We start from the raw sequence: 17,612 nt of genomic DNA, 5'->3' as shown, positions 1-17,612 counted from the left end.
GCCTCTAAAAACTGAACTCCAAGCCCAAGAGTGTGGGAGCAGAGACTTTCCAGCCTCTTTACCCCTTCAGATTCTCTTGAGGAGCTAGATATGTCAGCCACAGACAAGCAAACAAATAAACAAACAACAGCAGTCTTTCAGTAGGTCTGTTTGATTCCTGGTGTGGCTTTGTTTTTTCCAAACACCAGCCAACTCTTTGAAATCTCTGAAAAACAGGCAATTTCAACCAAAACAAGAAAGTTTGTTAAAATGTTTCCCACAGCTGTATTCATAAGTCATGTGGTCCACCCCAACTGTAATAAGGAATTAAACATCAACTGGATGCTAGATTAAAATACCATTTGTTCATTCTGAGAACCACAACAACAATAAAATCACACTTCATTGCCCAAATCCTACAGCCCAGTTGCACTGGTAGCAAATATTGCTGGAGACTTCAAACACCAGTGTGGCAGAAACAGAGGCGGAAATCCTTGAAAGATGGTCACAGGTGTCTCTCTGGATGACAGACTCAGCTAAAACCTGCTCCCTTTCTGCTCCCCAGCAAGGGGAAGGAGCCAACAGAATATTTAGACTTGTCTCTTGGTGTTATACCTTCAGGTGTACCATTAGTAGTCTGGAGACCATTAAAATATTGGTCCCTAAAAATAAAGTAAAGTAGCCACCTTTCTATGAATCTGGTTTTTTTTAATTAGGACTAATACTTTAAAAAGACAAGAGATGTTTTTTCTTTATCTGCCTTATTCTTTTCAGTTAAAAGAGAGCAGTAAAATTTTTCAGAAAATAAGCAGGTACTCACAATATGGCAGATATTGTATAACACTTAATATTGAACTTTTAGGAGCATGAGGCCTCATAAGTGATGTTCATTCAGGATGTTTCAGGTAAAATCATGCATCTCTAAAAGAGGAGTTTTATTCATGACTCACTAGTGAACAAAAATCACCAAGACATTTAAAAAAATCCTTATTCATTGTTTCAGATGTTGATCTAAAAGTTATTTCACTACTAGATAATTTGATTATAAATCAAGTTAAGAAATCATGTTTTATATTTTCACTTTTACTTTCTGTTAAAACTTAACCAACTTGGCTGATTTTCATGGAGTTAATTTCCAAATTAAAATCTACACACCCACTTACATCCACAATATTTTCACATTTATTATTCTCCTGTGTGGAGGATGTATTACTAAACCAGCACAGATTTCATAATAATCTTTTTTTAATTTCTCTTCTTTTCATAAAAACATTAAACTTTAACTTTTTTTCTGAAAACAATGTTTTGTCAATCTGCTGTTATTACCCTCTGTCTCTCTCATTCTGCTTCCTTCAAGCTATGTCAGTGCTGTTCATGTGCACAGTGGAAGGTCTTGGACAAAATATCAAAATGAAAAAGAATGATTTTGCAAAAACAAACTAGGTCTTCCAGCCTTGGATTCCTCAATGTGCATTCTTGCAACACTAGTAAATAATGCTATTCCTGGTGTAATTCCAGAAAGGCTACACATTGTCAAAGGCATGCAAATACCATATGGAGACAGACTGTTTCTGGCAAGGGAATTAAGTTCACTTGCTAAGAGCTCTGTGCAGGGAAAACTCTTCACTTAGAAAGGAAGAAGACTTATTGGACAGGTTGAGTTCCAAAATTAACTGGCAGCTCTTTCCAGCTGCCTTGAGTTTAACCACACCACAAGAAAATGAATGAATGGGAAAAGACCCACTGTGATGACAGCCAGAGATATTACTCATTAAAATTCTACACTTGTATTAACTGAGCCACAGAGACACAGAGATAAACACTGACATTGTCCAGAGAGATAATGCAGCGAGATAAAATCATGTGTGGGGCAAGAAACCACAGTGAGAGATTGCAGACTTTGGGCCCAGAGCCTTGTTTCAGCTGAAAGCTGGAGTAAGAGCAAACAAGGGGATCTTTGGAAATTGTGAACTTCACACAGGGTCTAGCTCACCTTGTGTAGGACAAAAAAGTGAGTATGGCTGTAGTGTGAGCCACAGCACACTCAGTGAGTGACAGTGACACAGATGGCTCCCTCAGGAACCACAAGGGACTCGGGTAGAAGAGCCTTACAAATGTGCTGGAGCCCGGAGCTGTCACCCTGTGATGTGGCAGATACGAGAATGACAGGGCTGGAAAACAATTCTTTCTGTGGAAAACATTTTCCCCTTGAGGGTGGTGGGATTGTGGCACAGGGGGTCCAGAGAAGCTGAGGCTGGCCTACCCCTGGCAGTGCCCAAGGCCAGGTTGGGAAAGAGAAGGCTCTGGGGTGACATAATTGCCCCTTCCGGCTCCTAAAGCAAGCCAGAAAAAAGATGGAGAGAGACTATTTACAAGGCCTTGGAGTGACAGGACAAATGGGGAATGGCTTCAAAACGACAGAGAGTAGGTTTAGATTGGATGTCAGGAAGAAATTCTCTGCTGTGAGGTTGGTGAGACCCTGGCACAGGGTGCCCAGAGCAGCTGTGGCTGCCCCATCCCTGGAAGTGCCCAAGGCCAGGTTGGACAGGGCTTGGAGCAATCTGGGATAATGAAAGCTGTCCCTGCCACGGAAGGATTTGGAACTGGATGGTCTCTAAGGTCCCTTCCAACCCAAACCATTCCACGGTTCTTTGATTACTATGGATGTATTTTAAATGGTTGGGAAATGGCCTAGGGGACGCAATTCCAACTCAATGAAGCAGCTGGTTCCTCACACAAGAGACTCTAGCAGTGGGCTTCCTTTGAGGGAGGGACTCAATCTGAAGCACCACTGTTATTACTATTCTAAACAGATGATTCAAAACAAGAAGTGCTCACACCTCTCACAGAATATATGCCTTTTATTTTATAAGTATAACTTTCTTAACTACATCTCAGTCATGCACATGTCAAGCTAGATGAATCATTAGTGAGTTTGTTCTCCAGTTCCTATGAAGTCCTACTAAGTCTCCAAAATTAAAATCTTTTAAAGAATAAATTATTTGCAACAGAATCTCAAGTCATATAAATCAAATTATTATTATATCATCAAGATACTCAGACCTAGATTGTTCAATAAACTTGGTTTCCTGTTTTTCCTGCCTCTGTTTTGTCTGTAATTCTTATGACTCCTCAACTATTTCCTAAATTGGCATTTATTTCCTATCTGTCAATTCTTCTGCGTAAGAGGCTGCTTTTGATGCCAGTATAAATGCAAAAGTCAGAAAGCACAGAAAGACTTCCCTGGAAGACACTTTCTGTAATAAAGATCAACTCAACCCTTCTATAATTATTACCAAGGCTAAATCACACTGCAATCCATTTGAGTAGGGAGGAGCAAAGTTTTGAACACAAATTTCTCTGTGAAGCTGCCTCTCAAACTACCAGTTGCTTGCCCCAGTAATTAATTGTAACAAGTGCATGTAGCAGCAAAAATAATGCAAATTATATCGACATAAAAACTACAAATGCCACAATAACATAAGAGATGCAGTAGAATCAAAATCTTAACATTTGCTTTCATTATTTCATTTAGTAGATTGCCAAATAGAAAAATCCTAACAATTCACAGCAGAATTGAGAAATCTGTGTATTAACTGAGAGGTTCTATTTTCTACAGTCAGATCCACAACCAGCTTGGTGACATCAGTGCAGCCATTCGGAGGTGTCCTCTGACGGGGAAAACCTCTGAGTAAGAGACACTAAATACCACATGGATCAGGGTGGGTGAATCTAAGCTAGACTTACACCAAAAATTAAAAGGACTGGATTGGATGAAAAGTAGGCAGTCAGGAAGAATTCCCCAAGGCTGCATATGGAGTTGAAAAGCTGGGATATAAGAGTTGGATGCTTCATCTTGTAAGTTGGCTTTAATACCTGCCATTTCTGTGGTTTCACATTAGAGTATAGACTGTGTTTTAATATGTAATATGTAACTGTGTTTTAATACATAACATGTAAGTGTGTACCTGCATTCTCTAGACTCGGATATTAATGGCAGAGAGGCACATATCCTGTTTGTGATTGCCCATTCAACACCCTTGTCACAGCATTCTTCCACTGACAGATCTGCAGAGATGAAGAAAGAGAGAAAAACACAATATATTTAATACAATTTTAAGAAGTGGTGTTGCATTTGCCAGTTAAAAAACACCCAACCAAACACAAGCAAGGCAGTTTTTCCCTCCCTGACTTACAGACAGGACAGGGCACCCATACAAAAAGCATCCATGGCCAAAGCAAGCCCCTGTCAGCACCTTGCAATAAAGCCCAGTGCTGCAGGTTTTCCTTTCTTGGTGAAGCAAACTGCATTTTCTCCTAACATTCCACACAAAGACACAGCTTAGCGACTGATACACGGGGAGAAACCAGTTCAGATAGTCCTGCCAAACAAAAGAATCTTTGGGATTGCACTCCTTTATTATAAAAAGCAGAAACAGAAATAAGCAACATTTTAAAATCCTGAAAAATACTGGCTAAATCAAATACCTGATGTGAAAAACAAATGAAACAAATTACAAGCAAATTTGCAGAACTATTTTTTTTTCCTGAGGTTATTATCCAGTTAGTCTGTTTTCAATTTTTTACTCAGAAGTATGTCAATGCAAAAGTACTGCAGAGAGGAACAAAAAGGTGTATGGTATTTTGATCACTTAACACATGAAAGAAAAATTAATCCTGTTACCAACTTATACCAACACTGAAACTGAGGGGAACCACCCCAAAGACAATTATTTGTGTAGAGAATATTTTTGCAAGCTTCTAATTTAATAAAACTGAATACTGTTAATGAAGTGACAAGCACTACAGGTCTGCTTCGTGTTCCAAGTGCAAAAGTTCACTGCACAGCAGGTGTATCAGAACTTGGAATAAAACAGGAGTCACACCTTTCTATTAATTGTCTTGTGGTCTGAACACTGAACAGCTCCTTGTGTAACAAATATGAAAAATATGTAAAAAACCATCTGGTTATCCAGAGGGACAGCTTTCCAATGATTTCTCTCTGTTTCCTCAGTTTTTTGACTGAGGGCCCTGACAGGTTTCATCCATGAGTGCTGAGGGAGAGCGGTGATGGCATTACCAGGTTATAAATGATGATTTTGGAGCTCAGGGTGAATGAGAGGAATTCCTGAAGGATCAAGGAGAACAAGCGTCTCCCTGACCTCAAGAGGGACAAGAGAGAAGATCTGGGAAACTACAAGCTGGTCAACCTCTTATCAGAAACAGAATCTCTTATAGAATCACAGAATCATTCAGGTTGGAAAAGATCTCTGAGATCATCAAGGAATTCACATTCCTTGAAGGGGAAGGCAGATAAAAACACAGGGAGAAGTCAATTCCCTTCAGTAATTCAGGGGGTTTTTTTGCAGGAAACAACCTATATTCCTAGTGATTATAATTCAAAGCAAAAATGAAAGAGTTAAGTGAGATTTCAGGATACATCAGTCATTTTGAGGTAGGTACTCTTAAGGCAGTTATCAACTCTATGGTGCAAAGCTCTGGATTTCTGGCAGGATTCTGGCTTTCCCTGCTTAGGAAACCAAAATGAAAAATGTGTAAAGAAAGATTAGGAGGATGATGAGGGGAATCAAAGTCCTGCTAAATGAGGAGAAACAGACCATTTTAGGCATAGGTAAGTAAAACCTGTGAAAGGGCACAGTTCCTGTCAACAAAAATTGCAGTATTACAGTATTATTACAGTAAACAACAATTAAAATTATTGGATCAAGTAAAGCAAACATGTTTTATTAAGAAAATCATTATACTTAGAATTGCTTTTAAGTGTCGATTTGCAACAGGGCTCTGTATTCTATGACCCAGGTCATTCTTCTAGTCTTACCCAAAATAATGGTCAAAATTCTGTCATTACTAAGTCAAGGCAATATTTCTCTTGAATCCCTCAGCATGTCCAGAATTCATGCCAGTGACTGAAAGCTAAGTGCAATTTATAATGCTTTGGATTAAACTAGTCTAGTAAATAAAAGTCTGCCTGAAATCCATGAATTTGTGTCTAAGCTCTTCTTTGAGCACAGGGACCCTGTCTGGGGCCTTCCAGCTGACAGACATCATATGCATCAGATTTCATACAAAGCTCTACAAATAACCTCCTTTTTACTGCTGCTGTCTGCAATCAATCTTAAGTGTGTTGAAAAATGATACACATTTCACTGAAATGCAGAGCTGGCTGCAGGTTTCTGCAGGGCTTTGTGCAAATGAGTCTTCAGCCAAGTTCCTCCCCAGAAGGACAATCCCTGGCTCTGGACACCAGCTCTTCTCTCCAAGCCCTGGCAGCACACCTCTACTCCAACCAAATAACCCAAGCATTTAAAGCAGGCCAAGCTAAGCAAGCTTCTCTGAAGGAGTGCATCCAAGCAAAGAGGGATCATGGAGAGTTTGTGGAAGGAGCTCTGTGGTCCAGGCCCATTGTTTTGGTGACATCACAATTCATATCCTCTAAAGATCCTGCCAGACATCTCCTGAGAATAGAGGGAAGTGAAAAACAACCAGTAAAAAATAAAGCACTCCACCCTCAAGGCCACTCTTCTAAAACGTAACAATTAAACAGTGAAAAACATTTTCTCTTGGCTTTGCAGTTTGGTTTGAAAATGGAAATCCCTACTCTTTCAAAATCTCAAAGCGTGAGTCTCACATATCAGGTGTCAGCCTCTGATTGCACTGGAAGTGATTCCATTTGGGCATTAAGAGTTGCTGATAAGTGTTTAGAAGCAGGACAGAATTACCACCTCCCAGCTGCAGTTCTGTTGCTGATTCCACTGTACACACGTGCACGGTCATGTTGCTCCCAGTTGGAAATCCTTGTGCAAAAAGGTAATTCTGAGGCTGTTTGTGCCTTCTTTCACCTTCTTCAGGGAACCAGGAGCACAGAGGGACTGTGGCCACTCTGCAGCCTCTCCTAACTTTGAGTTGGTATTGCAGGGTGGGCAAAGAACCAGGTAGTGGGAAGCAGAAGGTAGAAACTACTCTGACTATGACATCTCAAGGAATCTCACTGAAAAAAATGTGTTGTTTTTTTTTTTCTTGACTGTAACCACATCTCTTACTTCAGCTGGTGGGCTCCTGGCACACCTCAGACCTGCAATGATCAAGTAGGAAGAACAGCACTGCTCCACTGAACCTGGTGCTCCTTCAGCAAATTTTGCCAAGTGCACCATGCTTCAAGCAAACCAGCCAGAGAAATCTCAGGCATCCTAAAGACAATGCTGTTATGGGAAATGCTGGTGCCATCATCTGTGCTCAGATTAAATGTGCCCTTTTGTTGTCATCTTATAGCAGGGGTTCCATGCTGTTGTCTCCTTATCAAAAAATTTCATACCTTTTTGGTGTTTCTGGTGGGCAGCTCCTCAGAGCACTGACTCTTTATTTGGAGGGAGAAACCCTACAGCAAAGTTGTAACATGCAAGAAAACAGTGTCAGATCCATTTTGTAAAATTGAGGAATGCTGATTCAACTTTCTGGTATCACAAGACAGAAAAATATGAGTAGAAACCAGAGCTCTGTTAATAGGGGGGAGCATGTTAACTTCCTTTTCATCAGATACAGTAATTTTTCATGCTTACTGATTTGTTCAGAAAATCCCAGGTTTATTTTGGATAAAATCCAGTGCAGCTTTATCACCACTTTTATCACCAATTCCTGTACAAAGGTATGTGCAGCAGGGCATCCAAAAGAACTTGAGCTCTGTTAGTGTGGTAACAGCACGGATGCCTGTCCTAGTGGACACCTGGAGTATGTTGGATTGTGAGAGAGATTTCAGGAGTTGGATTGTGAGAGAGATTTCAGGAGTTAAATTGTGAGAGAGATTTCATGAGTCTTGGGAAGGAGACAGCAGAAACACAGCTGGAACTAAATTTCTCTAATTTTACAAAAGATGTCATGAAGAAAATCTATCAGGGCATGATTAAGGTCAAGAATATTCAAACATTATGTGTGCATGATGCATTCACATGCTGGTTCAGAGCTATGTTTACACAGACATGATGTGCACAAGAAAATGTTGTTTTAAGAAAATGATTTTTTAACAGGATTGCCATAACTTGTGGAGAGTTCAAAGCAAGAAATGAGGTTGATATCTGCATGACCTTAGACTTCTGTGATGCAATAATTGCTTATTCAGCTGCTGCAGTGAATATTTTTTGCAAAAGAAAGATAAGCTGAAGAATGCAAAAAAAGCATGATTCCTGGAATGAGAGCCCCTGAATTGTCTCTTGTGCAAATGAAAAGCAGGAGTAAAAAGAACTGGATAAATTTCATAGCAGTAGCATTCCAGCTACATCAAAAAGGGAGATTTTTTTTAGGTAACAATCTTCAACAGCAGATATTCTCCACTGTTGCCTCTATTGGAAAGGCCTTCATATATTCCAGGATTGGGTGGCTGTTCATTACTGATTTGTGGAACAGTTATCAACCTGATGGTGAAACCAAACTGAAGAGACACCTGAGCCCAGTCAGGATTGCCTGTTCTTCAGGGCAGTCAATGATGTGACCCTCAAACTCCCTGATTTCCCAGCCCACATCACAACCTGTAGTTTGATATAGATTAGGAAGTGAGTCCAGGTCAAGGGGTCAAAATCACACCTTCTTATTAAGATGCTTATAATCCTTTAAGCACATGAATTGATTATGTTTGCAAAATGCAGTGCAGATCTTGCCTCTCACTCAATTTAGTCTGTAAGAGGCTCAGCACTGTGGAATGTGAGGAAACAAAACATGATCATCACTTCTCAGCACACGAGGATAAAGGCAACAGATAGACTCTGTGAGAGCTCAGCACTGATCCAACATGTTTCAGTAATAATATGTCATGCAGAATTTTTGGAACTTGTGAGCACAGCAGGCACATACTGGTTTGGGTTTCCAGTAAGAAAACCACTTTCAGCAGTCACTGAGCACCTTTCTGATAAAACCTCTCTTGTCCTGTCCAGAAAACCCTCTCACTAGTGATGCTCATCCATCTAACTGCCAGCTGGAAAAAACTCCAAATCTGCTCACAGAATTTGATCCTCAGAACGACAGACTGGCCAGCCATCATACTCAGAGTCACATTCTTTGTCTTCCAATCTGCATTCTCACAAAATTACATCAACTGCATATCTGTTTAACCAAGGCTCCCATTTGCTCAACATTCAGGGCAAACAGAGTGTGCTTGGCCTGCTCTGCTACACCAAATTAATTCCTCCTGAGCAGTGACACTGGGCTGTTATCAGGTGGACAAACTCAGCTGCTTCTGTGGCAGGGACAACAGTGCTGGCAGCTGGGATGTGTACTCTTGATTTTTTTCCTTCTTCTTACATTAAACTGTGGAAATGCTGTCTTTGGCAATGCAAACACACTCTGGCTGGCCTCTTAAGGTATGGAGTAGACCTGGAGACATGTTTAGACAAGAGAGAAGCCAGCTGATTTCAAAGGTCCAACTGGCAATAGACTAACATGACAAATACAGCTTTTCTCATCTTCATTGTGTGTAAACCTAGGGAATGGGCTCACAGATCAGGGGAAAGGGTGAAGGAGACCTGAAACCATGAAAGAGAGAGATGTACAACAGAAAATCTCAAAGAGGAGATCTGTGACTTTGGGCTCCTCTCCTCCAAGTGTGAGGGGTAATACTGGAGCTTTATGGGCTGAAAGACAATCACTCACAATTCACATATAGCTAAAAAATACTACATCCTCTCTAAGCATGTTTAAAGGGTTTGAACCTTTACTTTCAGATGGATTCTTAGCTGAGGGTGATTATTTCAGGACAGCTGAAATCACTGAAGAAACCCAGTTAACATAGTAACTAAAGCAGCAGCACCCTAGAGGAAATGCCTGGTATGTTAGTGTGTTTTGTGGTTGGTTTGAAAAGAGCCAACACTTTACTGGAAATTATTTAGGTCTGGGGAACACTCATTTATAGGGAATGTGAGTCTGGTAGCACCAGCAATGGCCATCACACAACTAGGGGGATTTTTCAGACACAGCCAAACCTCATTTTATGAGATATCTGTGTGCTGTTTATAAAACAAGTTCTTAAAACCTTCCATGGCAATAGCTGGTGATGAGGGCAGGCCTGACAGAGGCAAAGCTATGGTGCTACATCCATTATGTCCTTAGTGGGGAAAGCAGAGTTTTATTATGCTTTGGGTCTAAAAAAAATCTTCTTAAAAGTAGGCAGCTGGCTACTAAAAATTAGAAAAGACACCTCCATCTATTGCAGGAATAAGGCATCTTAGATATATATATATATATACATACACACATATATATATATGTATCTCAAAATATCAGAAAAGATAATGATATCTTAGAAGGCCTCAGCAGGTTATCTTGTCTTACTCACTACTTTCAGGGAGACCTGATAAAATTCATTCACTTGTGGGCAGAGCTCTTTGTAGTTGTTTAAAATCAGTATCAAGTGAGGTTGATTCCCAGACTTGTCCAGGCAATGCCCAAACTTGTCCAGGTAATGTGCTCCTGTGCTCCAAGATCTCATACATTCAGCAAGAACTGAATTTTTTTTTATAATTTATTACCTCAATGTTCACTCCAAAAGCTCATTTCAATTCATTCTTTTGTCACTATCTCTTAAGCACTCAACTTTTTGTGGACCTGAAGACTGCTGCTCCCTGAGGATGCCTTTCCTGGGAACAAATTAATACCTATTTTTTCATCCTTCTGGATGGGTTCTTTTTTGGGCTTCCATGAGGAGGCTGAAGACTAAAAGACATTAAGACTAAAAGAATAAAGAATTTTCTGAAAATGTCTAGAAGACATGCAAGTGTTGAGAGAAACCTGGAGTCCACTGAATCAGCATTGTGTAAACAGCTTAGAATGTGTAGTTTCTGTCCCAGACTTTACATCCTCACAAGAACATGAAAAAAGATGGTGCATTCACAAGATGACATGATGACATGGAAGGACATACAAAAAAAGACTTATAATAGAAAGAATTGCAACTGCTCTGCCTGACAAATGCATGCTAAACTTTGCCCTTCACTTTTCCCCCTGTAAGAAAATAATGGAAATAATGAAATAACCTCACAGGAAAAGTGCCAAATAGGGTATCCTCATTTAAGAGCAAATTTTAATCTTCTCTTGATTTCTCATTTCAAATAATGAAAAATGGTGTGATTAGAAATTTTTACTTAGGATACTAAAATTAACCTATTGCTAGTCCTGTTCATTTATATAAAGGCCATGGCCTCAAATGTACTGCAGTAAAATGACAGTCTTTAGGTACACCTTAAACAGTTTTGAGTCCAAGTATATGTATATATCCAAAATAAAGCTACTTAAATGAGGATACGAGAACATGACAGAGCAGCACATCTCAGAATATTGAACATATATGCTCATGCATTTTTATTGCCATAAAATTATTTCTATTTCTATTGCTATTCCTGTAAAATTATTACAGGAAAAACATTTTCACACTGGGATTTCTGTATTTTCATCTGACTAGTAAATTAATAATAATAACTATGCTTTTATATACTGCTAAAGTAAAATGTATCTTCTCTGTGGGCAGCATGTTTATTGCTGAATATGAAAAATGATGGACAATGATGAAAGGTTCTGATATTCTAGTATTGCAATATTTAAAGAACAGTCAGGAAACACTAAGCAGATGGGATAAAATTTATAGCACAATGGGTCAGGGTTCAAGTGAGGAAGGAACCACAGACTTAACAAAGCAGGAAGAAAATAGAGATCCTTTTTTTGCATATATATATATATATATAGCAATGCTTTAGGAAGGTTTCATTTTAGAGAAAACATTACCAGAACTCTTACATGAGACTTTCCTCATTCTGCAATTATCTATACTGAGCCACAAATCAACATCTAGCTCTCCCAGATTCTCTTACTAAGCATTTATATTAAAAGTATTCAGTACCTGAAATTTAGTCAGTGACCAGAGCAAAGCTGGAAGGTGGCAGTATTTCCAATGAGTGTAGTGCAAGTAGCATTTACACATTAAATCCTTCCAAAGCTTCATAAAATCCTTGGAAATACTCTAAAAAGCTGGAATATAGCATATGAAGTATTTCTACATCTGTACATTTCAGTACTGATAAAAAAGATCTTTTTCTGGTATTGCTTTCTTTATTACTACGATTAAAGTCTCAATCCAGATTTTGACTAGACTGAAAACCAAACCATTTATTGGGGAACATAGTGCATCCTTGTGCAGCACGGTTCATTTGTGGTGCTACTACCACCCAGAAATCAATACTTCCTATAGATATTTCCTATACCTGTGTACTCAGTACCCAAAAGTGCATCACCTTTCTTTGAATGAAAATGTAACAGTATTTTAACTAACTGAAAAGAGTATGAATGAAAATCCCTGAAAATCTTGGAATTTATTTGCTTCTTAAGATACAGCAGCACATGCTTCAAATTCAAAAGGCAGTTTATCAAAACTTTTAAGTCTGAAGTAGTTTGTAATAGGTACAAATCAGAGACAAAGTACTTCTTAGTGCTGAGGGAAATAGAAATGTTGCATGCTTTAAAATGTGAACAGAAGAAACTTAATGAATTGCCTTAGCCAAATATTTGTTGGTATACTGAGGAGAGTGCAAGCATGGGAGATGCTCAAGACATGCTGCATCCTGTTGATCAGAGAAGAATTTCAACACAATTTGTTCTGGGCTGTCCTCTGTCTCACCAGAGGACAAGTCTGATAAAGATGCAGGTGGCTGTCACAATTTCCCCCTCACTGTACACTCTGTCATGTAAATCACCCAGTATATCATCCTAGCAGGTCCTTGTCTACTCCTTCTCCACTTACTTGACATCATTCTGAGCATTTTTAAGCTAATTTTTATCAAAAAATATCATGGCCAGTAATTCTAGCCGTTTTTCTGGAACTCTTCACTGATCTGTACTGACTTTTTCTCTTCTTTTTAGGCTTTTTCTGTTGTGTCTTCTTCCTATGTTTTTTCTCTTGCTCCTGACAACTCCTTAATGGATTTCTTTGCAGACAAGTTTTCTATTCTTTCTTACCCTGCAATCTTCTCAACCTTCTGCTTCCACTTCTACATCTTATCTTGGAGCAATGCTATTCAACCTCCCAACTGAATTGTGTGATGACTTAACTACTAAAATCTCACTCCTGGCCTATCTGCTTCCATCAAATTACACAAAAACACGAGCGCCTCACATTTCCAGAGTGCTCACAAAACTTCTGCCTGTTTTGGCTACAATTACCTGCTTGTTATTTTTTATCTTCATTAATTTTCTTTGCTTCCTGTGTAACAGTCATCCATGACTTTCTGCTACATTTTCACAAAAGCTTTCATTCATTTATCTCTTTCCTATTAAGCCACTCTGTGTTACCATTGAAATTCTTGCCTGTGCCCTGAAGTTGTTTTATTTGGATTTTAGCTCTCTCTTTCTTGACCTTCTCTGTTTCATTCCCTTTTATTCTCGACAGATATTTTACAAATCAAGTAAACCCAGATTCTCTGCTTACTGAATTCCTTTTACCACCTATTCTTTAGAAGTATCCATAACTCAAAAAGCCAAACTCAAAATCTTTCATGGTCCCAGTTAATTATTTCAGTCAAGTCCCAGAGGGCTAAAGCCCATCTTTCATTTCAGAAAATAGGAATAGAAGTATTGAAGAACAAGTTGGTCTTAACACAACTATTTATTGAAAACACATGCAAAGTTGATATGAAACTTGTAGAATGGGCTGAAGTAGGACAACAAATTTTACAACTTTTGAAAATGCATTGACCTACTCTCAGATAATGCCTGAAACCTAACAGAACAATATAAATATACTGCAGTAACTTGATAAGCTGGTTTATGGGGGTTTCTCTTGGATTTCACTAACACGTCTGCTTTCAATTACACAGATGAAAAACAAAGAGCTTTAACATCTTGCTCTTCTCCTGATTGCAACAAAATGTCACCTCTGAAAATGGCCTCTTAAAACAAAACTCAACTAAAAACTCAACTAAAAACTAGTTTAGAGGTACCACTCATGTTTTAGAACTGGTGGTATGTGATTTTTTTGGGCAGACTTATCTGTGGTAACACACAAGAAAGCACAGATTCAGCCTTTTATGTGTCCTACCTCCACCCATACACTCCTTATAAATGTACTGTTATAAAAGCACATGTAAAAATCATAATCTTAAAATAAAACTCCTTCCACAAAGTCAGTGGAACATTTTTTTTATTACAACAGTAAGCTTCCCCTGAATAGACATGCTTCCAGATGTTTAGTGAGTTAAAACTGTGCCTGCAGTACCAAGATGTGCCAAAGAGAGAGCTGCAGGATGAACTATTAATACCCTGACTGGCCATGGTGATGGAATTAATCTTCTTAGTTTTATGGTAGTTGATAGGCATTAAATAATGCAATGTTTACAGTAAAAAAAAAAAAAAAAAAAAAAAAAGTTGTATCATGAAATGTTTTAAGGTTTTAACATCCTTAATCTTGCAATGATGTACATATCCTATATTAGTGTGCACTGGGCAGTTCCCTGAAGGCAGTCCCTTCAGCTCCTTCAGAATGAAGACTTTAAGAGCCACTGATGATTTGATGATTCATTAATGAGGAAAAGCAATTAAGAAAACTGATGGCAACAAATTCAGAAGAAAACTGTATTTCATAAATACGCTATCCTAGTAACTTGGCAGTTGTATCACTACAGCACATGGGAGCTCCTCTCTGCTCCAAGGCCTCTCATTCCAGACCTGCAGGGGAGCACAGGCTCTGCCCCAAAGACTTCAACAACATTACTCCACCATTAATTACTTCATTTACCTCTAAAACACAGATTATTATTCAATATTCATTAATTATTTCACCCAAGCGAAGTCTACTTTTTAAATACTGATCTCCTAAGCAAGGATCCTCACCTGCTTTCAGACATTTAAATCTACTTTTATCCAGGTTACTGTTAAGTTTTAAGAAATAGGAATTCTCAGTCAAATTAGAGTATGGATTCTAATCTGGAAATCAAACCCTGATACATATTTTACTGCTAATTTTTGTGTTAAAAAAACTTTTTTAAAACGGACCTTATACATCTAATGACTTCCCAGTTTTCTAAAAAGTTATCCAGTAACTAAGGTTAAATGTACAGAGGTTACAAACTGAAATTATTCATGTTCCACAATAATGTTAGATGCTTAAAACTACTATGCCTGCTCACAGGCACATCAAAGCCACAGTTTTGCTGAAGTTCTCTGTTGCCTAAGGCAAAGTAGGAGCAATTTTGATTCTGGAGGTGAACGCTGGTCTTCTGACCATCTTGTTCTGTCCCTCTTTAAAATGAACTCTACAATTCTTTATCAGAGCAAGTATTTTGACAGATATCTGTGATGAGTGCCCTGCTATATGAAAATCCAAGACTCAAGACACTGTGATATTAACAAATTGTTTGTTTCACTGGCTTTTGTCTGCCTAGGCCAGTGACCATGTGTTTCCAAGGACTTGCCCGGAGTGTAATGAAACCTCAATGGACCCCTTGGGGTTACTCTAATGGAATAAAGTCACTTACCTGTGAGCTGTGATAAAGTCATTATCACCATAGGACAAATACTTTCTTTGTCACCTCCTACAAATTAAGATTTGCATGAGACTTCTACAACGATTTAATAAGTTCACATCCTCTCTTCAGACAGCGCTAAGAGATCAGGAATAAAAATGTGCAGTACGGAAAAGGAGCCATGGCTCAGATCCAGATCCCAAAACCAACCAACCAATGCTTTCAATACCAACCACATCACACGGTACCATTCGCACACGCTCCACGTTTTGTCTCCAAAAACCTGCATCCTTGGCTATTCCTGCCTCTCCTCTGGGATCCCAGTAAGCTGCTGGCTCGGTTTCCCGTGCTTGCTTTCGGCTGGAGCTGTGTCCGGCAGGTCAGAGCTGCTGCCGCCGCTTTCGGACCCTTCGCTCCCGCTGGGGACCGGGGGCACCGCGCGGCGTCCGCCCCGACATGTCGCGACATTCCTGCGATATCCACCGAGCCGCTCCGGATCCCGGGCGGGGTGGGGGTGTCCGTGGGGCGAACCCATCGCCCTCTCCCACAGAGAGCTCAACACCCGCGGCACAGCCCAGCCCGTCCCGTCCCGTCCCGTCCGGCGGAGCCTGCCCGGGGGCAGCGGCGGGGCCGGGGCTCACCACGCCTTTCTGCTCACTTGGACGTGGCAGCGGCGCTTTAAAGCCTGCCCGGTACGTGCAGGGACACGGGGGAGAAGGGGCCCCATGGCCCCGCAGCCATGCCCGGGTCCCTGCCCGCTCTTACCTTGTCCCCGGAGCGAGGGCGGCAGCAGCGCCAGGAGCAGGAGCAGCCGCAGGGCCCCGTCCATCGGCGGGCAGCGCTGGCCCCGAGCGGGTCTCGGCTCTCCTCAGGCGGCCGGGGCGCTCTCCCTTCTCCCTTCCCGCTTGCTGCTGCTGCTGCTGTCCCAGCCGCCCCAGACCGGTTGGGAAGGAGCTCGCAGGAACCCCCCACTCGGTGGGCTTTACAAAGATTTAATTCAGTGCCTGCCCGCTTAATGATCCAGCCTGCAGGACAGAGCCGGGGCCGCAGCTCTGAGGCACCGGAGGCTGCCTGGTGCTGCCGATGGCCCGCCGCCCCCACACGCCCTCGCTGTGACTCCCCGGAGCTCGGCGAGCGGCAGATCCTCAGCCTGAACCTCAGCCCGAACCGTCTCTGATCCCGTGAAACAGAAGTGCAGCGACTTCTGTCGTCTCCAAGTAGAGGAAAGCCACAAACAAAGGCAAGGCAAAGCAAAATAAAACAAAAGAAACCACCTAGCAGAGGTTTAACGTCTAAAGGGGGAATATTCAACTTCTCCTCCCCTTCTAGGTCCTTACCCCAGCACAGCTTTTGTCAATCAGATATGGTTTTTAAGAGGAGAGAGATTCTAGAATCTTTCAATGAAATTCAGTGGGGAAAATAAAAATCCCTTCTTCCCTCCCCCTACTCTTAACAAGTCAGGATGAGAATTTCAACCCAAATGAGGCAGCTCTGATTTCTCTCCCCTCCCTTCTTCTTCATCTTCTTTTTTTTTTTTAACCTCCTTATCTTATTTAAACAGGAACACAAACACTGATAGTGGTCAAAGGACCCAGTTGGCAATGCTGTTGCTGAGATCTTTCAGATAATGAGAGGGGTAATATTTGCAGGCAAATGGAGATGGAAACACACAGAGAGTTCAACACCCCTGTATACTTTGCCCTCGATTTTACACAAACAAAGAGTTGGGAGTCATTGTGTGTTTGCTTGAAGGTTCCTCGTGTAACTACTCAATAATGCAACTTTTGAGTGTCTCTCCTCAAAATGTCCAAATGGAAAAAGTGTTTAAGGCAGTAAGAGGTGAATGTGTGTTTTCTTCCTCACCAAGTTATTTGCACTTTTCTAACACAAGAACATAAATACCACCATAAGGCCGAGAGTCCAACTATCCCAACAGCCTGTCTTCAGCCACAGTTGTAAAGTAGTAGAAGAGCATGAGTAAGAAAAACACACAGTAATTGTCACAATTACTGTCCCAGCCTTCAGTTCCTTTGAGTTTGGAGCATTTACTCAAGGAAATGTGTATTTAGTAGCCCTCAGTGAATTCCTACTCCAGGTATTTATCATGTCTCCCCACGAGTTCTT

The 17,612-nt window shown here is 40.6% G+C and overlaps 1 protein-coding gene across 2 annotated transcripts in view; it reads right to left on the bottom strand.

Annotated features, from left to right (window-relative positions):
• The window catches only part of FBLN1 (fibulin 1), a 63,588-nt gene extending 46,663 nt beyond the window's left edge, over positions 1-16,925 (bottom strand). The window contains exons 1-2 of one of the 2 annotated variants that reach the window (XM_063153941.1): positions 16,254-16,925; positions 3,948-4,047 (exon numbers count right to left, since the gene is read on the bottom strand). In XM_063153941.1, the coding sequence (XP_063010011.1) occupies positions 3,948-4,047; positions 16,254-16,317 (164 nt within the window). In that variant the 5' untranslated portion in view covers positions 16,318-16,925. Of the gene's footprint in view, positions 1-3,947; positions 4,048-15,736; positions 15,957-16,253 lie in introns of those variants that run through there. The other variant, XM_063153940.1, reaches the window with a different exon arrangement.
• Between the last annotated feature and the right edge of the window lie 687 nt (positions 16,926-17,612).

Source organism: Melospiza melodia, chromosome 4 (genome assembly GCF_035770615.1).
Source record: "Melospiza melodia melodia isolate bMelMel2 chromosome 4, bMelMel2.pri, whole genome shotgun sequence".
Lineage (NCBI taxonomy): Eukaryota > Metazoa > Chordata > Aves > Passeriformes > Passerellidae > Melospiza > Melospiza melodia.
The sequence above is the reverse complement of the archived record's forward strand: the minus strand, read 5'-3'. Positions and strand labels throughout refer to the sequence as shown.